Below are 26,434 nucleotides of genomic sequence, written 5' to 3' on the forward strand. Positions count from 1 at the left end.
GTAAAGTGAAGTACTTCTAAACAAGCCTGAACCTGAGAAACGTCTCACGTGCCCTGGTCTCGCAGGAGCATTAAAACCTGCAAAACAGCAGAGTCTGTAAGCTTCTGTCCTCAGCAATCTCTGTTTGAGAACATGTCAGCCAGGACGGCCAAACACACACAGTGTATACAGTGTCAATCACAGTGTTGACACAAAAGATTTCCCATGGCAGAAAGGATTTGAATAAAACACCACTGCGTTACGCGAGGCTATTAATTTGAGAACAGATGTCTTTAGGAGAGAAACTCCCTCTAAAGCCCCACTCGAGAGGTCCAGAAAGAAAAACACTCAGAGAGCTGCCCTGTCATGGGAGGGATTCCACAGTCGAACCACAGAGAAGAACCAATATGAGAGCAAGTAACACAAACTGTTATCTCTGGAAAGTGTTCTCTAAGTGGAGCCCTAGATGCATTGCCTGATGGATCAGCACTGGGACATCTGCTTTTTTCAAGGTAAATATCGTAGGCCAGACTGCTGATAAAAACTGCACATTGGACAATTGGTACCAGATGAGTTATGCCAATTATCTCCAAAAACAAAAAAGAGTCACACACTTTAATATTTCGTTGGACAGCCTTTAGCTTTGTTTACGGCACACATATGCTGTGGCATTGATAAGCTTCTGCAATGTCACAACATTTATTCCCATCCAGAGTTGCATTAATTGTTCTCCAAGAACTTGTATTGATGATGGGAGAATTGCAACTGCGCAGAGTCTTCTACAGCAAATCCCAAAGATTCTCAATGGGGTTAAGGTCTGGACTCTGTGGTGGCCAATCCATGTGTGAAATTGATGTCTCATTCACCCTGAACCACACTTTTATAATTTGAGTCTGATGAATCCTGGCATTGTGAAACAAAACCCATTAAAAAAGGTGGGGGAGATTCATAAAAAGTGGACTGCAGCTGGAGTCAAGAACTACTACGCACAGACATATGCAAGACATGGGTTTCAGCTGTCACATTCCTTGTGTCAAGCCACTCTTGAACAACAGACATCATCAGAAGCGTCTAAAGTCAAAAAGGACTGGACTGCTACTGAGTGATCCAAAGTTATGTTCTCTAATGAAAGTAAATTTAGCATTTCCTTTGGAAATCAGGGTCCCAGAGTCTGGAGGAAGAGAGGAGAGGCACACAATCCACGCTGCTTGAGGTCCAGTGTAAAGTTTCCACAGTCAGTGATGATTTGCGGTGCCATGTCATCTGCTGGTGTTGGTCCACTGTGTTTTCTGAGGTCCACACAGCCGTATACCAGGAAGTTTTAGAGCACTTCATGCTTCCTGCTGCTGACCAAATTTATGGAGATGCAGATTTCATTTTCCAACAGGACTTGGCACCTGCACACAGTGCCAAAGCTACCAGTACCTGGTTTATGGACCATGGTATCCCTGTTCTTAATTGGCCAACAAACTCGCCTGAACTTAACCCAATAGAAAATCTATGAGGTATTGTGAAGAAGAAGATGCGATATGCCAGACCCAAGAATGCAGAAGAGCTGAAGGCCACTATCAGAGCAACCTGCGCTCTCATAACACCTGAGCAGTGCCACAGACTGATCGACTCCATGCCACGCCGCATTGCTGCAGTAATTCAGGCAAAAGGAGCCCCGACTAAGTATTGAGTGCTGTACATGCTCATATATTTCATTTTCATACTTTTCAGTTGGCCAAGATTTCTTTGTATTGGTCTTAAGTAATATTCTAATTTTCTGAGATACTGGATTTGGGATTTTCCTTAGTTGTCAGTTATAATCATCAAAATTAAAAGAAATAAACACTTGAAATACATCAGTCTGTGTGTAATGAATGAATATAATATACACGTTTCACTTTTTGAATAGAATTAGTGAAATAAATCAACTTTTTGATGATATTCTAATTATATTACCAGCACCTGCATATTCAAGTAGTCAGCTGGTAGTCAACTTCTTCCATTGCTCCAGAGTCCAATCCTTATGCTCCCTAGCAAACTGAAGCCTTTTTTAAGATTAGCCTCACTGATAAGGGGTTTTCTTATGGCTACACAGCTGTTTAGTCCCAATCCGTTGAGTTCCTTTTGCATTGTGCATGTGGAAATGCTCTTACTTTCACTATTAAACATGATCATGATCCTTCAAGATGTTTTTATGACCACATCTTCGAAGATGATAGTTCCTCACTATCCTTCCAATATTTAATAATGTGTTGGACAGTTCTTAACCCAGTTTCAGTAGTTTCAGCAATCTCCTTAGATGTTTTCTTTGTTTGATGCATGACAATAATTTGACCCTTCTGAAACAGATTAACATCTTTTACACGACCACAGGATGTGTTTTCTGACTTGGTTGTTTAAGAAATGAGAAGCTATTCACTGCATCAGCTAGGGTTAAATAACTTGTTGCCAGCTGAAATATAATCATCCATGCAGTAATTATCCAATGGGAGGCTCTATTTGCTTAGTTAAATCCAGGTCCTGACTTTTTTTTTTATGATGGGCAGTGACAAATAAGAGTGAGCATGGTAAAGAAAAGGAAAATATGATTAAAAAATTTTCTTAGAAATTTTCTCTTTGTATGCAATTAGTATTATTGTAGTCAGCTGAAACAAACTAAAATCATATTTTTCTTAGAAATGACAAAACACAACAAAAGTACTAAAACTGTACTAAAATTAAAATGATAAAACTATGAAAATATAACAATGCTAAATATAATTAAAACTAATAGTTTTTCATTTATACTAAAATAACACTTGCATAATAGTTATAATATTTTTGTTTTAGATTTATATTTAATTATATAATGTAAAATGATGTTTCCAAATTGACAAACATTCTGAATTATTATTAATAGCAATACTTTAATCACATATTTCAGCAATTTAAGAGTCTGAACTAATCTTTCCTTCTCATACAAGGTCAATTAACATTATATTTTAAGAGACTTACTGCACTGACCATGACACACAGTCAAGCTCTGTATGATATAATTTCCCTTTTTTATTCATGTTGGTCGCACCACATGACCTTTGACAGACAAAATTTGTTCTAATATACTGTGAAGAAAGAAATAATGGTTATGACAAACTGCTTAAGGTTCTCATTGATGATGCTTTTTTTCTTCATTATGATATCAGACAGTCGTCATTTGTCTGACATTTTTGACTCCACCACCAATTATAACCACCACCCCCCCCCACACCAAAAATTATCCAAATCAATTAACTTGTGAGTAAGCAGAGGGGAAATGTTTAACCAATGCTTCTGCAAATGGCAATGACAGATCACTCTGTCAAAACATCATAGAAAAGGCACTCAGCTCAATGTGTGTATGAATTAAAGGGGAAGTCGTGGCCTAATGGTTAGAGAGTCGGACTGACAATCGAAAGGTTGTGAGTTCGAGTCTCGGGCTGGCAGGAATTGTAGGTGGGGGGAGTGCATATACAGTTCTCTCTCCACCCTCAATACCATGACTTAGGTGCCCTTGAGCAAGGCACTGCTCCCCGGGCGCCGCATCGTAAATGGCTGCCCACTGCTCCGTGTGCGTGTTCACTGCTCTGTGTGTGTGCACTTTGGATGGGTTAAATGCAGAGCACAAATTCTGAGTATGGGTCACCATACTTGGCTGAATGTCATGTCACTTTCAATTATATATTTAGTTTGTTTTTAAATTTATTGATAGGCCAAAAAATAGCATCACATTTTTTACCCATAAAGCATAAGTGGTGCTGGCCAAGGCTCATAAAGAAAAAATGCCACGTATTTGAATAACATAAAGCCTCATCACATTCCACACATGCTATTATGGTTAAAGTTCAGGTCATATTGTTGTAAAATGCTCTGGTGGTGACGAAAGTTACATCTGAAGTTGCTTCATTAGTTGATACCATGAAAAATTCTCAGAAGTTGTGACCACAAAGCCAGACTTTGTTCATTTGACTGAAATCGACTGCCTTAGTCAAACTCTTTGTTATGTGGGGGAGCTAAAGCCTTGCTAGTGTGGCCGTGTCTGTAATCCACTCTTTGTGATCCTGATGTGTCATAAAGCTGTTTTCCATCTCTCTTTCCCTCTTCGTTCTTTACCAGTGCATCGTTAAATGAATACCACATGTGTCCGCCGACTCCATGAAGGAGAGATGTGATTTAGGCTCCCATTCCACCAGCATTACAAGCAGTTGACAAGACTGCAGGCCCGGGCCCCGCTGCGCACTCTTAGCACTTCCTGCTGACTGGAGGCAGGACGCCATCCCCAGAGAGCAGCCCGGCATCTGGACTTGGTCCCAGATCATTTTCCCAGGAAACATTCGCTCCTTGTAGCGAGGCTACAACAAACTAGCACTTTACACCAACCCCCACAAACCAACTCATTCCCACTCCCAGTAATGAAGAGCTTCAGCGAAGCCACAAGCAGCACAAAACACAATCCTGCGCCTCAAACTCTCATTTCCCTAAATTTACTAAAAAATAATAATAATAATGTGGGGTTTTCTACAAATGGACATTTTTACTTAAATTTTAAAAGATAAAAATTAACCATTTCAAATCTGACATATGAAATAAAAGTTACATTTAATAGTTGCGTACAATTTATTTATTTAAATAGAAGAGTTTACCAGACCTTTAGACATTATATTTCATATTTAGAGTCTCATATTTGATACATCAGGATTGTACGGCTCATAAAACATGATATATGGGAATACTGGGGATAACACTGAAAGACAACAAAATCACCTCAGTGTTATTGAGAGGCCCAAACTGAGCAAAAAAAAAAAAAAGAAATTTGGTATAGATGCTGATAGTTGTGTCCGAAAAGTAAGATGGAATCCTGATTTGTAAATCTTGTAATGCAAGTCAATGAGAGCTTTAGAAAAGATTACTTACATAAATGCATACAGTATATCAGATGTCTCATTATATAGTCATTTTTGACCAGGGAAACCACATGAGTAACTAATTTAGAAAACAAAACAAAAGTACAACAATTATCTACATTTTTCTCATACCCTATGTGAGGAAAGTCAGTAGGTTTTATTTCAGTGCTATAATATTAACTGACCAGAAAATTACCAGAATACAACAAAATATGATTTTTTTGGTCATTGTAAAAAAAATAATAATAATTTATTTTAAAAATTTATAAATAAAAATAATTTGCCTTTTAAATTTTAAGTATAATCAACTTGGTTGTAAAAGTCAGTTCATCTTAAATTACACTGAACTGACTTCAAATATTGCACTGTTCCCATCATCTAAATTAACTGCGAGTAGAGTCTCCCATAGGGAGCGCTCTTTGTGTGATGCACAGCATTACTGCCTATGTAAGGAGTGTTTTAATTTAGGCACTTAAGAGCTTCCATTACTGTCTAATGCATTTATAGTTGGTTGCTATGTAGGCAGTGAGTATCTAGGCAGTTCACTGGCTTTTGGAGCACAGCTACAGTCTCACTTTAGAGCCAGAGATACTTGAATCGCACTCCAGATACTGACTAGTCAGTATAACAGCACTTTAATCAGAAACTTCAGATGCTGCTTGAAGTTTTTGGGGCACACAGGTCTCTCAATGTGATATGTTTTTGCAATGTGTGTTTTTTTTCACATGCAATAAAAAGATTTCCACTCAACTCTTATGACAGTCTGTGATATCACAAATACCCAGTTTGCCATACTCAGGCTGACAACTGATCAGCAGGCTGTGAGAAAAAGGAAACAAGAAACAGACTCCACATTTGTGTCTCTTTACATTCAATTTTTGCATTGCACCCAGTGGGATAAAATTCAGCTTCAACAAAAGTTCTCGAGGGCTCTGGTGGGGTCACGGCACCATTTCGGAACCTTTATTTCCATGGCATTACTAATTCAGTTCACTGTGGGAAGACTGTCCATTGCCTATTTTTCACCCTGTTGGAACAGACATTCTGACATTCATTTCCACTAGTGTAGCATACTTAAGCCCATCAATGCCATATGATCTGTACAATCACAAATAGCTCATGTAATTTCGTCAAGTTTTTTATTTTAATATATTAATTATGAAACCAATTAATCTAGAATGCAGTGTTGGTCTGTGTTGGTTACTCTACTTTATTTTGATAAAGTTTCAACTGTGCTGTCAAGTTAGCAATGCTGGAACTGATTTGTTTTGTGTGTGTATGTGTGTGTGTGCATGCCAGCGTGAATACTTCTACTGTGTCCTTATGTGTCCTTGCCAGCAGAATAAGTTTTTAACACTTATTTTCTTATTAGTAATGCATCACTGTAAAAAGGTCTGCTTTCATTTGTGTTCACACACAATAAAAACAAAATCTTGTGCTTTTGTAAAATAAAGAAAACAAATGGGATGTCGTTTTCTGCTATTTGAGTTTACTTTCTGTGAACAAATTAATCCTGTCACAAAAATTAACTGAACCTCAGCATAAATAGTCTACGTTACATGTTGCACAATTTTTTTTATTCCTTGTATTTATATATTTACTGCAGATTACATTTAACAATGTAAATAATATTTATGGGGGTAAAAAAAAAATAATCTGTACTATCTGTACTAACCCCGACAGTTTTTTCTTAATAGCTGGTGACTTCAACAGAGCAAACCTAAAAAAACCACACTGGACTTTGTCTACATAACCCTCAAAATGTTATGTTAATGAACTGTTAAATGAAAAGAATGCGTACAAGGCTGTACCCCGCCCCCACCTTGGGTACATGGATCACATCTCTGTTAGGCTAATTCTGAATGAAAAGTTTGGCCAGATGGTGCTACCTCAACACTACAGGACTGCTTTCAGTGCACAGACTGGAACATGTTTAAAGAGGCAACCACCTCATTACCGTATGCTCAAAAAAATCAACAATCACTTTACAGACAGCAGAGATACATGGAGCCTGTGGCAAGCCATTCAACCCATCACTGACTACAAGCCCCTGCCACAGGCATGTGATGATGACACATCCCTCCCGGATGCACTCAACCACTTTTATTCACAGTTTAACATGCAGAATGACACACCTTCAGAAAAACGACCAGGCGCTCTGTCTGTCTCCAGATGAAATAAGGAAGACCCTATCTATGACTAACCCACGCAAGGCTGCGGGTCCTGACAACATACATGGCCGTGTACTGAAAGACTGTGCTGCACAGCTGACAGAGTTCCTAACAGATATCTTCAACACCTCGCTGAACCAGGCAGTTGTCCCCATATGTCTCAAATTCACAGCAATCTTACCAGTACCAAATAAATCACCTGTGTCCAGTCTAAACGACTACCATCCCATATCACTGTCTCAAATCATGATAAAGTACTTTGAGAGGTTAGTCATGCACAGCATAGGTAAACCGGAACCGGGAACACTTCCTATAACACCTGATGTAATTCCTACATCATTAGCAGGATGGCATCTACGCTAATATTAGTCTGTTTCTCTCTTATTCTGAAGTCACCGTAGCCACCAGATCCAGTCTGTATCCAGATCAGAGGGTCACTGCAGTAATCCGGATCCAGTACTTATCAAGACCAGATGGTGGATCGGCACCTAGAAAGGACCTAAAAAACCTAGTAAAAGGACCTAGAAAAGACCATCCCTGAAAGACAGCGGAGACCAGGACAACTAGAGCCCCAGATACAGATCCCTTGTAAAGACCTTGTCTCAGATGAGCCTGGTTTCTCCCAAGGTTTTTTCTCCATTCTGTCAACGATGGAGTTTCGGTTCCTTGCCGCTGTCGCCTCTGGCTTGTTTAGTTGGGGTCACTTCATCTACAGCGATATCGTTGACTTGATTGCCAATAAATGCACAGACACTATTTAAACTGAACAGAGATGACATCACTGAATTCAAAGATGAACTGCCTTTAACTGTCATTTGCATTATTGACACACTGTTTTCCTAATGAATGTTGTTCAGTTGCTTTGTTTGACGCAATGTATTTTGTTTAAAGCGCTATATAAATAAAGGTGACTTGACTTGACAATATCAAAACCAGCCTCCCAAACACACCCAAACTGGACCACCAACACCATGTCACTCTCCAAGAAGGCACAACAGCACCTACACTTTTTCTGCCGGCTGAACAGAGCAAGTCTCCCTCCACCCATCCTCACCACATTCTACAGGGGCACCATCGAGAGCGTGGTGACTAGCTGCATCACTGTCTGGTACGGGAACTGTAGTGCATCAGATCGCAAGACCCTCAGCTGCACACAGCTGCAATGAACTCAAACCCCCCTGCCCTCCTCTGAAACCCCACGCAAACTCACTACCTCCTGTATCATGGACCATCGCACCTTCTCCAACCCATGTGAAGCTGTGAAGCATTCGTATAGTTTGTATTTTTTAGTTTATGTATAGGTAAACATATATATATATATATATATATATATATATATATATATATATATATATATATATATATATATATATATAATCTGTCAGCATGTAAGTTGTGTATAGATTCATATTGTTTTACTTCATTGTTGTACGTCTGTATTTATGTAGCACTGTGGTCCTGTAAGGCACGACATTTTGTTCCATTGTTTGTCCACACATGTAGCGGAATGACAATAAAGCTAAACTTGAACTTGAACATAGTAATTTTTTTTCCCCCTGTTGTACAGAAATCATAACGAATGTATATCATGTATTTAAACATATTTGTAATTACACATTTTTAATGATAAAGTTACAATGAATTAATTGTTATTTTTTAAAATGTATTAACTTTATATGCAATATCAAAGAACATATTATAGTTAAAATTTTTATCAAATACTCTGCATGTGCTTCAGTATGTTAGTCAGCACAAAAATAAGTCTAATTTAAATAATTATTAAAGAGTTGAATTTGACTTTATCACAGTGTATGTTATCCTTAAAATTTTACTTTTCATATTTAAAGGGATAGTTCACTCCAAAATGAAAATTTGATGTTTATCTGCTTAACCCCAGAGCATCCAAAATGTACTGTAGGTGATTTAAATTCTTCAGTAGAACACAAACAGAGGTTTACTCGAAACGTTGCAGTCTGTCAGTCTTATAATGGATGTGAATGGAAATCCCAGCTTAAACATACAATAAAACAAACAAACATACAAAAAAAACATACACAAACAAAACCAAACTAAACCCTGTGGCTCTTGGCGAAACATTGATTTGTAAAGACACAAAACGATCGGTCTGTTCAAGAAACTGAACAGTATTTATATCATTTTTTTACCTCTGATTCACAGACTGCCCGAACATTTTAGAACTTTCCTGAGCATGTTTTCCTGAGCATGTCCTCCTGAGCACGTTCTCAAGCAGGTGAGGCACCTTCTTCTCACGCACCTGCTGCTGAGAACGCGCTCAGGAGGACATGCTCAGGAGAGTTCTAGTAGTTCAGACAGTAACTGCGTTTACATGCAGCCAATAACCCGTTCAAAACCGGGATATTAGCAATAACCTGGTCGCGCACGGCCATGTAAACACCGGCAAAAACCCAGATATGCTCATATCCCGGTTTTTAAAAACCGGGATATTATACCTGGGGTATCCCTTTTCTAACCTGAATATTTAGTCTTGTAAACGCGTGTCGGCATATCCCCATCAAAATGTGTGTTCTGCGCATGTTCTATTCGCAAGGAATCTTGGTCTTTTGAGTAGAGACGGCGCATAAAAAAACCCCGCGTGCAGTATAGAGGCACAGTAGTGTCAAGTGCTGCTGGTGGATCAGTACCAGCGCCAAAGCGCAAACAAAGACTATCGCTATCTGCCCCAAACTATTCATTATCCGCCTGCTGCTGTTGTTGTTGTTGTCTTTGGATACAGGAACAAGAATCGGAAATGACGCATATTGCGTCTTGTTGTCCGTACGTCCAGACGCTAACCGTGCGTCGCCGTTTACATCGGGATTGGTAACTCTCTCTGCTCACGCATGTAAACGGGTTATCCCGAATGTTTCAGAAACCCGAATAGTGACCTTAACCCGACCATAACCCGAATTTTAACAGCATGTAAACGTAGTCATTGTGTGAATCAGAGGTAAAAAGGGATATAAATACTGTTCAGTTTCTTGCACAGACTGATCGTTTTGTCTTTACAAATTTAAAATCTTTGTTTGTGTTTTACTGAAGAAACAAAGTCACCTGCCTCTTGGATGCCCTGGGGGTAAGCAGATAAACATAAAATTTGCATTTTGGGAGAACTATCCCTTTAAGTGGCTTTTTATTTCATTAATAATACATCACATGCAAGCGTAAAAACTACTTTTAAGATTTGAAGTACATAAGTAACACATAACTAAACACAATTAAGTGCACTTCTTTTTCACAAGGGGATTTTTACTCTTAATGACACAGTAGCTGTCAGTTTAACTAATCTCAAGACTAGTTGTTAGCTCAGTTAGCTACACTTTTTGAATAGATTCCCCAACAATGCAAAAGTGACTGCAGTCATTGTTTTGATATGCAAAAACTAGCTAAAAAAAGCCTTCCAAACAGTGGTAGCCTATTCTGTACTGTGGGTACACAGATTATTGTCCATTGGGAAATTGGGACCTTAAAGAACCTTAACAACTCTCCCATCAATGGCTGCAAAAAGAGATATCTTTATGTCAAAATCAAGCATGTCTTTCCACGCTCTCCCCCCTTCTTCTGGAGAGGCTAAGGATGACTCCTCTTGTGTGGTTCTTGTTATCGTTTCCCACAAAGAGAGTCAAGAGATACTGTATGAAACTGAAAAGGGGGATGTTCTAAAGCTCTCAAATCATAACAAATCAGTGGTCAAACCTCTGGCATTGGGTTAAGCAGATTACTGTAACTTGTCCCTTGCAGCTAACAACCTCCAATTAGCAAATCCCGCTGTGTGCATATATGCCCTGACAGCAAGTGACTGTGACAGGCGGAAAAATTAGAAGTTTCGCATGTTAATCCACCATGCTCCAACAAGTCGGGGCTACCGTCAAACTGCTTTGAGGGAATATACAAATTCAAGGCACCCTGCACCCGCCTAGACACAAACAACAATCTTGAAAAACAAAAAGGAAAAACAGGCCTAAGTGCAGCGCCGTTGAGTTTAAAGCATTTGGCAGAATGCTAACGGCTAACACAACACGCTGACAGATGGAAAGAAAGCAGGGTGTGTGGTTTTGACACTATGACTCCATTGTGTCAAGAACAACCTGCCCTGTACAGAGAAAATGTGATAGAGTGTTAAATGGAAAATGAAGCAAAGCTAATTATTTGACAGAAGATTTGACATATCATAGTAGCTTTCAGTAACAATTGTGCCATATTTCTCAACAATTCGTCACTCTTAGCTAACAGAGCATGGCAATTCCTATAGATGAGCTTTAGCCTGAGAGTATGTCCAGCTAACCAGTATGTTTAGATTTTGTCTTAGGAATGATTTTTTTTAATTATTTAAATCAATTCGATCTGATTTACAAATAAATTTGATTCAATGGAAGTTGTGGTTCTCTAATGATTCTGAAGAAAAAACATTGGACAACTAAAAAAAAAATCACATATAATTTATGAATGAATGATTCAATGACTCACTCAAGATTAGGTTTGGGTTTTGTTTTAATTTTATTGATTCTGATGTGATTGAATAATGATATTAAACATTTTTCATGTGTTTCTTTTTTTGCAAACCATTTAGTGGAGCTGAATACCATGAAAAAAAAATCAACATGCTACATAAAAACTGGACTCTTTAAAGGGGTCATATGAAGCTATTTTAAAGATCAATATTTTGTGCATTTGGCATAACAGAATGTGTTGATATGCTTTAATGATAAAAAAACACGATATTTTTCAAATACTGTACATTATTGTAGTTCTTTAATGATCTATTAGATCAAAGTGCTTTCTCATGTTGGTAGTGACACCTCTCTTGTAACATAGTTATTTTTTTGGCTTCTAACCGCAAATGTAGCAAAACTTTGAAGGGCTTAGATTAGTGAGCAAGCTCCTGGCAGATCGCTAGGTCTGGTCCTCACAGATGAAGAAAAAAAAAGCACATAGGAATCGATAGGCGGAAAATTTGAATTTGACAACAAGTATCCGATTCCTGACCTCGATTTTCAATTCCCAACCCTAATACTTACACCCTTAACAGTTAGGGAATGAGTCCCAGTGTGTCATGGCTATTACCCAAGAAGTCACTGGAAACATATCGTACAGTTTGACAAGCAACAGCTGTTAAAAGGATAATAAACACTTATTACCTGTCGCTGATGTGCCATTTTGAAATGGATTCCAGCACCATGTTGACTGAATGGAGGCCTTTGACTTAGAGGCTTAGTTTGTAGGCAGGCAGATGGCTGCATGGGAAGTTGACAGTTCTGAAAGTGCATGCCCTGGCCTGCTGTAGATGGCTGCTGTTGCATGGTTGTTTTGTTTGGTGGTGCAGCCATGATGGGTATTTGTTGGGCTATGGTGGAAGGTGGTGCTTTAGGGCTGAAATGCAGCATCGGCTTAGTGCTGAGAACCTTTGTGTCCATGTGATGGGATGGGTTGAATTCATTGGGGTTGAGAAAACAGTTGGACATGACTTTGGCCTGACCAGCATTCTGAGCGCTGAGTCTCTGCTGAGAAAGGGAAGCATTACCTGAAAGAGTCTCCTGATTAAAAGAGCCAGGGGTTCGGTGGACACCCGAGGCAGAAGGCCAGTTCCTAACCCCTCCTGCTTGAGTCTGCTGGTGGTTGTGGAGCATTGAGTTGGGCTGCTGTTGGTTAGCAGCCATTTGTTTTAGCTGCTCAGCATGTGACATCTCAGGCCATGATGGAAGACCTCGAGAGGAACCGCCAGTAGGTCCATGGTGTCCTGAAGTGGTGGATGAGGTGGATAAAGTTGTGTTGGCCATGGAGAAGGAAGTTCCGGCAGAGGCTGGTCTTAGTTGAGGAGAGCTTCTAGCTGCCTGGCTAAAATCTGGTGAGTACTCTGTCTTGATTGGCTTATCCAGGTGAATACAAGGAGGGGCCTCTCCACCTGAATTGGGTCGACCCAGATCTAGACCAAAGTTATCGTCTTGCTTTAGCATCTTCTCCAGCTCTAGATCATTGAGTGATGGCACGGTCTTTGTGAGCTCATCGAACAAATCCTGGAGCTCTGGGTCAATCTGTCCACTTACTTCGTCTTTGAAATCAAACGTCAACGTCGAAAGATTTGTGGACGACTGGCCACAGGTCTGAACTTCAGTTGGTTCCTTCTTCATATCCCTTAGAGTTATGTTGAATAAATCACTGCCAACTCCATGAGGCATCATGAAGGTGTCCTTTCTTTGAAGGCTGTTACCCTGGTTGGCATCCCCTACCAATCTTTGATTCTGCCCTGATGCCAAAGCACAGGAACCAGGTCGAATAGAGCTGGGTTCCATGCGGAGGCGCTTGAAGTCGGACCCTGATGCCCCACAGGAGAGGCCATTCTGCTTTGATGTATACCCAGGAGACTGCGCTTCAATCTTTCTCCTCAGTCCCTGCTGAAAATGCAAAGAATAGAAAGTCAATTTTATTTAACAAATGTTTTATAAGTCAGGTTTAATGAACTCTTATTAAAATACTCTAGATGTTTCAAACCAATTAAAACTAGTGTATAACAAATCTGTTCATGGGTGAATTATCTCTGCGAAAATGTATACAGTTTTGCAGTTTACTGCTGAGACTCTTTAGCCTTGTTCAGATGTCCTTTTTTGTATTTCAAAAGAGACTCATTAGATTTAACATAATTTCCCACATGGCACTTATAGGGTAATATCTACAGATATAGGTTAAACTCCTACTTACTAAGAATCCATGTGCTAGACATTTGGATTAATTTTCTAATGATTCCATGCAAGTTGTGCACATAGAAAGCTCACATGCATTTTTTTAAATATATATATTTTTTAAACTTTTTGCCAGATTCACAACAAGTGATTACATACATACATTTGACTATACCCTTGTGAATGTAGATTAATCTAGATTCATTTACAGTAAGGAGCTCATGCCCACAGTTAGTACTTAGCATAGTACATGCACAAGCAATCTTCTGTACAGCCATTCATCACTCTCTGCAAGCGGATTGCTCTCTAAAGATGTGCTTTTGCCCTGAGAGCATGCATAACACGATCTTGGAGTAATTCTTTGCTAATCTCAAAACCAGCTGAAATACAATAAACAACTTTTATAGAGGCCTAGACTTGATGTGATCAACTATATTTTTATGCAGCACCTGTCACTGCTATGATCTGTTTTGTTATTGTGAAACAACACCTATTTTAGGGTCAGGTAGTTATTCTGTTATTCATACATATACATATTTTCTTAACACATCCTATAATTCTAATTAAACTACAAGTGATTTTTGCATTTGTGTTTGTTGGTTAGTTACCATTTGCAGGCTTACTGATAAATAAATTTCTGTGTGGAAATATTTCCACAGAGGTTTTACGCACAAATATGTGTGTACGTACACCGCTACAGTTAATGAGACCCAATCTAAATCATATCATGAATATCCCTGCATCTTCAGTAATCCACCTGTTTTACTAGCAGCAGGCCAACATTTGCTGAACAAAAAATAATTAAAATACTCCCAAGAACTATTGTCTCAAAACCTGGTATTAACTGTGTGGATAAATTTAGCCATTAGATTGATGTTAGACAAAAGAAGGCTTTATCTGTGTCCCTCATTTGCATGAATTACATTTCCCACTGTTTGTTTGTTGTAAAGATAGCATTTTCCTTGTGTGAAACTGTTCCCTTTGTTCCTAAAGTCTTATTTTATGTAAATTAGGCTTGAACAATAATTCAGAAGTAACGTTATAGATGCAAATGTAGAACAATATTTAGTATATAGAAACATTTACTTTATATTAAGGCATAATTCTAGAGTTACATATTTTGTCAGGTAGCTTAAACATTTACTAAAATGAACACTATATATATATATATATATATATATATATATGTGTGTGTGTGTGTGTGTGTGTGTATTTCTGGTGTAGCCTAATGTAATAAGCAATATTCACGTATATACAAATGAATAAACCTGACTATATTGTCACACCAACAAAATTTCAAATCAGGTAGAAATTGTCTCAACATCTGCACATTTGAGTTTTATGAAGAAGAAATTATAAATATAATTTATCAGACAGAATAATCATGATGTAGGTGCTGACCAAATCCACCCTAACCAACACTGTTTCCACCCAGCTGCAATATTGCCTGCACATGGATATGCATAGTTATTTAAACACCATCTGACATTATTGCCTACAGAGAGAGATGTGTGTTCAACCCAACTTCATTATCAGCGCAGGGACGGGTGACTGTGGTGCAGTTTTCGCTGTAGCGGAAAATTTGAGGCATTTCCGTTTACTGGAAATATTACTGGGCTGGGATGTTTTATGCCTTCACCACTCATCACCCTCATCTCCATCTCTCAAAAGCCAGTTAGATATTTAAATTAGCTATGAATGGCATGTTGACATCAGTATAAAATTATTTTCCCATTGTCAACCAGGTTACAGATAACATATGACATGCATTTGTGTATGTTCAAACAACTTCACTGTGATGGAGCAAGATTTGAATTAGGCTGGACATCAATGCTTGTGTGTTGTTTTGTGGTTCCTATGAAGTTTCTAGGCTGTTAGTATGTGTTGCCCAAAACCCCCTCAAAACCAGTCAATAGACCAGTTTTACACAGCAAAATCCCCAGTGTTAATGTGGAGTGTGAACACATATAAACACTGAAGCAGAGTTGAAGTTAATAAGATAATTAAGAAGTTAATTGAGTTATGATTGAGCATTATTGAAGACACCTGATGTTAACAAGCAGTATCACCAAACGAGAAAATCACAATTTGTGTGTCTCCATTATAGTGGTCAGTGTTTGCTTTAGTTGGGATCTTGGCCCTTCAGTTATTACCTTTAGATTTTGTGTGGCTGTGGTAACTGAGTAATAACATACAGACAGACCAGAGCAAAGGCAATCTAATGGTATTGATTTTTGTTTGGACTAATTGTCATGTGTGACCTGAATGCCTGGGTTCAGGTTTCTTTACTGTGTACATAAATTAGGCGGATAAAAAAGTGAACCAGCATTTTTGCCATTATATGACATGTTTTTAAAAGTTAGTTCTACATAAAGAAAGAGTTCTTTATTTTAGACACGCATACATCAAGAATGATCGTGAGCATCACAACAACGGTGACCATCAAAAAAGCATGTTGTAGCCAATAAAACTCATCCATGGCTCCCATCATGCATTGCAGCATGAATAAATTATGAGCTGAACTGTCTATTTAACCTTTTATTCTAACTTTATTTTATTTTTGCTGTTTTTATGTGAATTTTTAGTATCTAGTTTTGTGATGTTCAGAGTAGATCTGTTTATCTGAATATGCTGTTTGTCACCGTTGTTGAGATTCATTTGCGGATTCTTGTTATCTGTGTGTGCCTACAAATAAAACTCTTTAATAAAAAAAACTTAAAGTCAGAATCACAGATTCGCAAGAGATGCTTACAAAATGTATAGAAAATACAGACTCTTTTATGTGGAATCAAAGCTGTTACAATCGATAAGAAGAGACTGTAAATGAGTTAAGTGATTAAGATCACGCAACGATTACATTAAAACATAATTATCACCCCCGGAGGATTTTTGCTCTTGGCTTGACACACAAATTTGAAAAAGAAAAAGTTACAAGCCAAGATCCCAACTAAAGCAAACACTGACCACTACAATGGTGACACACAAATTGTGATTTTCTTGTTTGGTGATTCTGCTTGTTAACATCAGGTGTCTTCAATAATGGTCAATCATAACTCATTTAACTTCTTAATTATCTCATTAACTTCAACTCTGCTTCAGTGTTACTTTTAACACTGCTTCAGTGTTTATATGTGTCCACACTCAGAGTGTTAAATTAACACTGGAGATTTTGCTGTGTACCTGGGGATGCATTTACTGTACAACGACGTAACACACAGCTTAACTACCATGGTATGATGCATCATTTAGAAATTAACTCGCTAGTGACAACCGTTTCTGTACTGACATGGGCTCACCTACCGTCATTTGAACCATGTTGGCTGAACAATATAAGACTGTCTTTAATAAAGCTGTGTGCAGGTTGTGGAATAATAACTTCTGCTAATTAATTGATTCAATATCAGAATTCATGTCAGAATATTATAGTTTATTAACATGAACAACAGAAGGCCTTCCTTTTATGTTTTATTTGATGTTGGATTAATTGCAGATTCTCCTTACATCATACTCTGAGGTTTCCTTACACATTTACACACATGCACAGTGCACACTCTTCAAATACGCAACTGATTGTTGGCATGCTAAAATATAGAGTAAAATGTGTCAGTACATATTTAAATAGGATATAGAATATACTGCATATTATCATGCTGTATTGTGCATCATGATCTATGCCCACATCTCATAATGACATGAAACTATGCTTCTAACCACAGGCAGTTTACTTTTTTAATGAGAGCTGTAGTTCCAAGTTTGCAACTACAGCTGTGGTAAAATCAGAAATGTTGAACTACTGTATGTAATGGCAAAGCTTTTCAACCATAACTGGCTATCAATGTTTTTGGGAAACACAACCAGGTTAGGAGACCAACCGATACTTTATGGGAGACTATTTTCAGCTTAAACAAATGTAAAAATGTGGCAGTTTATTCACATAAAATACAGTTTTGGAGACTGAAAATGCTAACTTTTTAAAATGGGTTTATCAAAGTGCAGGTTGTTGAAAATGATGCTGTTATCATCTCCATGTATTTTCTCCAAAATTATTAACACTAGCGGTGTTTCGCTTAATTTGCATAGTTTTAAAATGTTAATGAAACGAAACATTCAAAAGAAAATATTTATCCATTTCTGGTAATATCAGGTTGCTATAGTCACACAAGTTTGTTGAGAAAAATATGTTGTTCCCTCTACATAAGAAGTCTTGATAATGAGCAAAGGATGTTGTTCTCTCAACATAGGATCTCAAGGCCATGACTTTACATTGTATGACCATGACATAAGGATGTCGTTACCTTGACAAAATTATCTTGAGGCCATAACATTTTATCACATCCCATGAATTAAAGGGAAAGTTCACCCACAAATGAAAATTTGATGTTTATCTGCTTACCCCCAGGGCATCCAAGATGTAGGTGACTTTGTTTCTTCAATAGAACACAAACCAAGATGTTTAGCTCAAACTGTCGCAGTTTATCCATCTTATAATGCCTGTGGATGGGAATCATGGCTAAAACGATTCATTGATTTGTAAAGACACAAAACGATCAGTCTGTTCAAGAAACTGAACAGTATTTATATCATTTTTCACCTCTGATTCACGCAATGCCCAAACTGTTAGAACTCTATTGAGCATGTCCTCCTGAGCGTGTTCTCAAGCAGGTGCATGAGGCATCTTCTTCTTCTTGCTTTATGGCAGATTTCAGACTTGTATGTGCATTACCATCATCTATCTCTCAGATGGACCATTAACACTCTATCTACAATCTCAATTAGGAGTGTCAATGGTCCACTTGAGAGATATGTGGCGGTCACGTGCCTGCTTGAGAACGTGCTCAAGAGAGTTCTAACAGTTCGGACATTGCGTGAATCAGAGTTTACATTTTGTTTTTATAAATACTGTTCAGTTTCTTGCACAGACCGATCATTTTGCGTCTTTACACATTAGTGTATCATCACGAGCCGCATGGTTTAATTTGGCTTTATGTATGTTTTTACCGTGATTCCCATCCACTTACACGTACAGTATAAGAGTGATAGACTGCAACAGTTTCAGTAAAAAATCTTGGTTTGTGTTCTACTGAAGAAACAAAGTCACCTAAATCTTAGATGCCCTGGGGGTAAGCAGATAAAAATCACATTTTCATTTTTGGGTGAACTATCCATTTAATATGACGTGGCCATGACAAAACTAAGTGAACCGAACATGTCCCCTCCCAGTCACTGTACTGTGAAAACTACAAAAAGCACAAATTTGTGAAAACAGTGATGTATATTTAAAGGAATAGTTAATACAGGTCTGGAATAGTTAGTCTACAGGAATGCGTATGTCCACTAGGGTTGTGCCGATAGACGATAGTATCGTGTATCGACGATAGTCAGAGATATCGACATAAGCAGATTTCTCTGTCGATAATCAAGATGATATTAGGCTCATTTTCCTATTAATGTATTAGATTATAATAATAATAACTATTATTTTTATTAGGCTGCTTATTAAAATAAAACTGCCCAGCTATTTCATTTCAGCATCGCATTTCACACACACACACGGCGCGTGCGAGCGCAGGAGGATTAGAGCCTGTAGTCACTGAAACTGTCCGCCTTGACTCTGATAACTCGTTAAATCCATGAAATGAAAGAGATAGAAAACGAGGAGTTGGTGTCCCACACATTTAATGGCTGCTACACGACAACACGCTCTTCTCATACATGACAGATTAACTCTTTCTTGGCGTTACAAATAAAGACAAAATATTAACAAGGCGGCAGAGCGAACTTATCATCCATAGTGGTTCTCACGTAGACCTTCTATTAGACTTATCACTTACAACACTCACTATGTGGTGATGACGTAGAAGGACTACGTGAGAACCACTATGGATAAGTTCGCTCTGCCGCCTTGTTATTATTTTCATGCACACCACACTATAATGTGATGCATGCAAAATACAGAGTTTTGGCCGTTACTAAAAGTCACCATCCACAAACAGACGTACATCGTCTGCAGATATTAGGTGTTTCATTGCACTTAAACAAGTAATCTGAACGGCCTATATGTGTGCACTATTTTAAACGAGCCCTCACTAACTGAGTTTAATGCCACAGTTATGTTAGAATGCATCTCATTCTTGTTTCTGTGGCGGTGCATCAGACTCGTCATGAGGTGCGCGGTCCGGAGCGCTGTATGACTGATGCATCAGTTCAATTCAACTTTACTCCAAATATATGAACTTACCTGTTTTAAATACTTTATATTTAACTTGTTTGTTTATGCCCAATATTAGTGTTAAACTGTTGGACTTTAAATGAAATCTAATATTGATTTACACCGTTGACTGATTATGCAGAACATTTAGACTGATAACTTCCTCACACAGATGCGGCAAATTGTCACAGGACGCACGATATGACAGTTGTGTCCGACTATATATATGAATGTAGCTGTTTTAAATACAGTATTTTTATATTTAACATTAGTTTATCAGTATGTTTTAAAGTATATTTTTTCAATAATTGGTGATTCCATAGGCTCTCTCACGCACCTGCACGGTTTAAAACACAAGAACAAAGAGTCTCTCTCTTGCTCCACCCATGCACGATAAGATCGTGTATCGTCGATCTCACGGGCTGACGATATGACGATTTGAAAAATGACCATATCGCCCAACACTAATGTCCACAGGTGCGTAAGGCTTCTTTACAAAGTGACACTGCCAACTACTGGCCTGGCATGCATAATACAGCATTTTTAATCATTCTTGTGGGTTTATTTGAATGGGGATTGTCTTGATGATGATGTCAGCTGTACATGAAACCTTTGAAGAACGCAAAAGAAAAAGTCGTTGTTGCGAAAACATACCCTAAGAGCAGCAAACCAACCTTCTTCATGAACCTTCTTCATTCTAAGTCTATGGGATTTGTTTTAGTGGTAGTCCTGTTTGGTAGGGTGAGTATGGTAGTTTCTAGTCTTGCATAATTTATGAATGGCATGGAATTAGCTTTGGAGTAATGGAAGCGTGCACGCTGAATGCCAGGTGGGTGGCTGTGATTTCTTTCTTGGAGACGGCAATGGTGGTTTGTGCCAGCTTTGGATACAGTTGTTGTAGCTGTTGTTAGATGGCAATGATGGTTTGTGCCAGAGTTGGAAAACTGTTGTCATAGCTGGTACTAGGAGCTGGCCGGTTTCACTGTTTTAAATGACTATTTATGTCTGTATGTCTGTTATGTCTTTATGATGTTGCAAATTTGAACATGATATATTGGGGGGTGTTGAACCCTTACGGTATCAACTTGCTACCGGCTAAGCTTATTTATGTTTTAGAACTTTTGTTGAGTTGTTAATAAATTATGTTGACCTGGACAATTTGAGTGGAGAAATCTATGGCTGGTCATAGATAGACTTTACATTAGGAGAATATTTTGGCTAAGCTGATGAACTGTCCAATAATTTGTCTTTTTTTTCTCTCTTTTGCCATGAATTCTGAGTACATATTTCTTTTTAAAATACATGTTTGTTTCATTTTGAGTGTATGTATGTCACAGTTGCTATTCTCATTGTATTATGCAGTGCATATCAAAATTATATTATACATATTCAGCTGGTTATGTGATGCACAATATTGTGCAAAGAGCCATGCAGAAATAAGTCTTTACAATAATTTATCCTTGTAATCATACTTTTTGTATTAAAATGCAATACAAGTTATTTGAATTGACTCTGTAGGTAATGTTTTGGAGTTTTGCAAAAATGTATGTAGAGGCAGTGTTGCCAATTAAGGTTATCAGCCACTGAATAACCAATACTGCTCCACGGACCACAAGATGTTTCCACTTGTTTTATTTGATGGCAAGTGCACACATCTGAGCTATCATTTATCATTCACACACAGTGCTGGACAGATTTCATGCAAATGTAACACTCAACCATAAGTAGGAGCAATACTGTTGATTGCTAAATTGATACAACACAGAACAGCACTTCACGACCAGCCAGGGTTTTTATGCAACATCAGTGAATCTTTCTGTGCTTTCACAAACTCTTTGCCACCTCCTTCAACATTATTTATATTAGAGGACTGAACAGTATTGCAACACTCCAGAATCTTTCTTCATGTCCCTTTCTTCATGTAAACAGTGGATTATTTCCCTGTTGATATTTCATAAAGAGTGTTGTACAATTATAAAACACAATAGTACAATTTTCTCTGTGTATCTTATCCTCTCAATTTTCAAAACCCAAAGCCAAACATTAGCCAGTGAAGAACTGTGTCCCATTTTAAGAGAAGACCCAAGTAAGCACCATGTGTGTCACTGCCTTTTACAGTCCCTCGCTAGATTAAATAAGTCATTTTTCTAAAATATTCACATGGTGACACATATAACTGTCACTAACCAGATGTAACATATTAAGGTAGAGAGGAACCTGATGTTTCTTGTCTGTATGCCAAATACACTTCAGATGGTCTGATAATAGTTGCGTGTTCATTTTGGCAAGGGGCTGCAAAGAAACAGTGGCCTCTATTCATTGGAAATCCTCCTGACAGAGCGACAAGTGACCTGAAAATAGATTTTCTGATTAAGCTTTAATGAGCTCAGAAGCTCTGGATCACTTTGAAAGTGACTCCTGGAGGGAGGAGAAGAAACGGCTCTCAGCACAAACTGTGCGAAGGCTTCGAGGTATCACACGTGTGACACTGCTCTTGCTGAAAATGAACACAACAGCTGATTAATGTTGTAAAGTAACTGCTCCACTGGGCCACAGTTATATTAGACAAGGATATTCTTGTTTAGGAATAATGGAAATGAATGGCTATAAACCATTTCACAGTAGACCTAAAAAAATGTTGAGCTGTTGGTTTGAAGTTTAAGCATTAAAGCTTTTCAATGTTTTTTCCCCCTTGTTTCTGTTCCCAATTGCAGCTTTATATCTCCCAAATGCAACCTAATAGTCCATTAATAAGTTGATTATTAGCTAAACACCATCAGATGGAGCTACAGTAGATCCAAATAAAATTTCAGTTCAGTTAAAAATAAAGCCATCAAATAGATAAATATTACCAATCTGTCTACATTCTCAGATTTAGGAATATTAAATGCATAGTACTGGGGTGCTAGGGCTGCACGAATAATCGCATGCGATTGTCATGCGTGTCTTTGTCAATAAAGCCAGTTCTGTGATTAGCAGTAAATGTCCACCACCTGGTTTCAAATGGAGCGGCACTTCCCAGCTAAATTTTTTTTTTTTTTCTAAAATGTTCTAAGAACATTTTCATGGATTGTTCTAACAATGTTTTTAGCGGGTAGTTTAATTTTGTTCCCAAAATGTTCTCTCAAAAGATAGGATAACATTCACAAAAAACATTCTAAAATGTTTAGCAATAACATTATTAGAACATTATCCCCTAACCTTCTAATTAAGATTTAAGCAGATGTTTAAATGTTGATGTTGATGTCTGTTTAAAAGTAATAGTTTAGTCTGATGTCACCATAATGGTGATAAGTGTTGGCTTTAGTTGTGCAATTTGACACTTAACTTGTCAGTGTTGTTCTTTAGCTGCTGTCATCTTTATTGTGGCCAAAACAGCAAGAGAACATGTGGTTCGATGGTGCTGGTTGCTTGCTGATGATTGCTATGTCACCATATATGTGGTCTGGTTACCTGTTTTCATCCAAGCTAATGTGTGGTGTTACTTAAGTATTATTTATTAAAGTGACTCAATGGGTCAACAGCCTGACACCCAGCCAATTTTAAAGCAGATAATTTCAAGGATTAAAAAAAAAAGAAAAAAAATTGCTTTGTCACACAAACATCAAGATTCAGTGTATGAATCTCAACAATGGTGACATGCTTCATGCTGCAATGTATTCTGGGTACATCATGCAAAACTAATCCGTAGCACCCAGAATGCATTGCGGCATGAAGCATGTCGCCATTGTTGAGATTCTTACACTAATTCTTGAGGTCTCTGAAAAAAAAAGTGACATAAATCGGCAAGACCTTGTGTATTGCAACACATCTGCTATAGTCACTAATTTAAAATTAGTAGCATAGAATAGACTCCTGATAAAAACAGTTGATCAGATTGTTAAATTAAGAAATGTTTAATATCAGCAAGCAACCAACATTACCTAATGACATCTTTCTCTCACTGTTTTTGTTGTAACAAATATATTTACAGCAGCTAAAAGAACATTAACACTGAAAAGAGTCATGCTGCCTAAGTACTGATCACCATAATGGTGACGTCAAACTAAACTATTATTTTCAATAAACCATCAACATCTCTGTTAATCTCAATAAGAACTTTTTAAAATTTATGACAGAAATAAATCTTGTTTATAATAAGTGAAGTTTGTAATACTGTTTTTGGAGTATTTATGCTAGAGTTTGACACCAAACAGAGGTTGGGTTTTCACTTTCAACCAACATCTGACTTCTGAGCAATGTCAGTCCACATCTAGTGTGATGGGAAGCTGTAGTTCACTGACTAGCTGCGCAATATTGCATTCATAATCGCAGATAAATCGTATGCGGCTATGAACGCGATATTGAGTGATTATTGAGCGATATTAAGTGCGGCTCCATTTGAAAGCAGCTGATGGACATTTATCGCTAATCACAGAACCATTTTTTCTGATGAGACATGCAGACAATCACATGCGATTAATCGTGCAGCCCTATGGGGTGCATATGTTTATTATGGCTAAAGCCTGAAATATAGTTCACTTTTGACAGAAATGCTTTGTGTACAGTATGCATAAAGCCAAACACATAACTTTTGAAGTATACTTCATTTGGTTGCTAAAATTGTCCTAAAACCCCCGAACATGCATCACTCCAAACAGCTGAACTCACAGTGCACAAATGGTCTAGTTTTAATCCCAGACATATCTGTTGATTGCATGAACGCAATAGCAAATCAGAGGTGTATTAGTCAGAATCCACTCACCGCTCATAAAGCAGGAGTTTTGTTCAGTGTTTCTGAGTTGTGCACGCTCCGAATCCTCTCATTAGAATAAATAAACGTACACACGATGTGAATAAGTGATGAATTGTGCAGTAGTGTAGAGATCGTAAAGAACTGGGTTGATTGACAACTTTTTAATGATTATAAGCTGGAGCGCTCTTCTAGGCTATAACCCATTCAGAATTTGAATACCTTCACTCACGGATTCACTCTCTAATAACCATGAATCCAATATTGGCTTTTGTCATCGTGTTGCCTTTATTACTTCAGTTAAGTGAAAGTGGAGAAGGTGCTAGCACAGTGAAATATATCTGTTGGCATGTGTGGCTGCATGTATCGACACGCCCCTGTACCTTAACCAAATATGTATAGAATATTTTCCTTAACATTGCAGCAAAAAAATAAATAAAAAAACGTATGTATATATATATATATAAAAATATATATTAAAAAATTCTTACTCTCGGTTAACAGTTAAATGGCAGGGTTTCCCATACATTCATTAATTTGTGGCGGCCCGCCACAATATCAACGCTGACCGCCACGGATTGATTCCGATTTTTTAACTATTTAATATGGGTACAATTGTATTTTATTGTAGAGCTGCGCGCTGCTTGCTCCCTCTCAAAACTGACAACGGAGGCACGCACGACTAGCCCCTCCTCTTCAAACACGATCTGAATCAAAACATGAGCATGCGTTAGTTAGAGGACGGATCACCGGTGTTTAATGCTTATTCAATCCGGAGTTGAATGGTTAGTAATGAACACTGTTGCTCAACATAACTCTGAGAAAGTAGTCTATGTTAAGCGCTGTCGCGTTTCCATTACAGATTCACGCAAAACTTTTGTTTTTTTTTCGAAATATCGATAAACAACTATATTGCGAAATGACGGCGTTTCCATTAACCGATGTTATGCGACTAAAACGTCATTTTTTTCCTCTAGCGATCAGTGATTCCAAAAATCATGGCAACAGATGTTGGTAGGTTTATATATATCACAGCCACCAGGCTAGACATTATATTATTATTATCTCCAGGTTCAGGTTGGTGTGTGTTGGTTTTTGTCCACCTCAATCTGCAGGTCTGTGTGTGTGTGTGTGTGTGTGTGTGTGTGTGTGTGTGTGTGTGTGCGTGCGTGCGTGAGTGTGTGTGTGTGTGTGTGTGTGTGTGTGTCAGAGTCTGTGTGTGTCCACCTCCAGGTCCAGTTTGGTGTGTGTGTGTGTCGGAGTCTGTGTGTGAGTGAGTCTTTTTGAATGTTTGAGTGTGTGAGCCCGTGTTTGAGTGTGTCAGTAAGTTTGTGAGTTTGAGTGTGTGTGTGTGTGTGTGTCCATCTCCAGGTCCAGGTTTGTGTGTGTGTGAGCAAAATTTGCAACAAGAAGTCTGTGGAGCAGTCATAGCATAGAAATTGTAGCAATGGCATAGCAATGTAGCAATAGCAATGTCTTTAAAGGGATAGTTCACCCAAAAAATGAAAATGAAAATTCTATCATCGTTTACTCACCCTCAAGTTGTTCAAAACCTGTATGAGTTTCTTTGTTCTGCTGAACACAAGGAAAGATATTTGGAAGAATGTTTGTAACCAAACAGATCTCGGTCCCCATTGACTACCATAGTATATATTTTTTCCTACTATGGAAGTCAATGGGGACCGAGATCTGTTTGATTCTGTCAATCTTCCAAATATCTCCAAATATAACCAAATTAT

The 26,434-nt window shown here is 38.1% G+C and overlaps 1 protein-coding gene across 1 annotated transcript in view; it reads right to left on the minus strand.

The window, feature by feature from the left end:
- LOC132123065 (mastermind-like protein 2) overlaps positions 1 to 26,434 on the minus strand; it is a 106,884-nt gene that overhangs the window by 26,785 nt on the left and 53,665 nt on the right. Inside the window, exon 3 of the mRNA XM_059533589.1 lies at positions 12,217 to 13,470. Coding sequence (XP_059389572.1) covers positions 12,217 to 13,470 — 1,254 coding nt within the window. The remainder of the gene's footprint in view (positions 1 to 12,216; positions 13,471 to 26,434) is intronic.

The sequence above is a fragment of the Carassius carassius genome, chromosome 41 (assembly GCF_963082965.1).
Source record: "Carassius carassius chromosome 41, fCarCar2.1, whole genome shotgun sequence".
Taxonomy (NCBI): domain Eukaryota; kingdom Metazoa; phylum Chordata; class Actinopteri; order Cypriniformes; family Cyprinidae; genus Carassius; species Carassius carassius.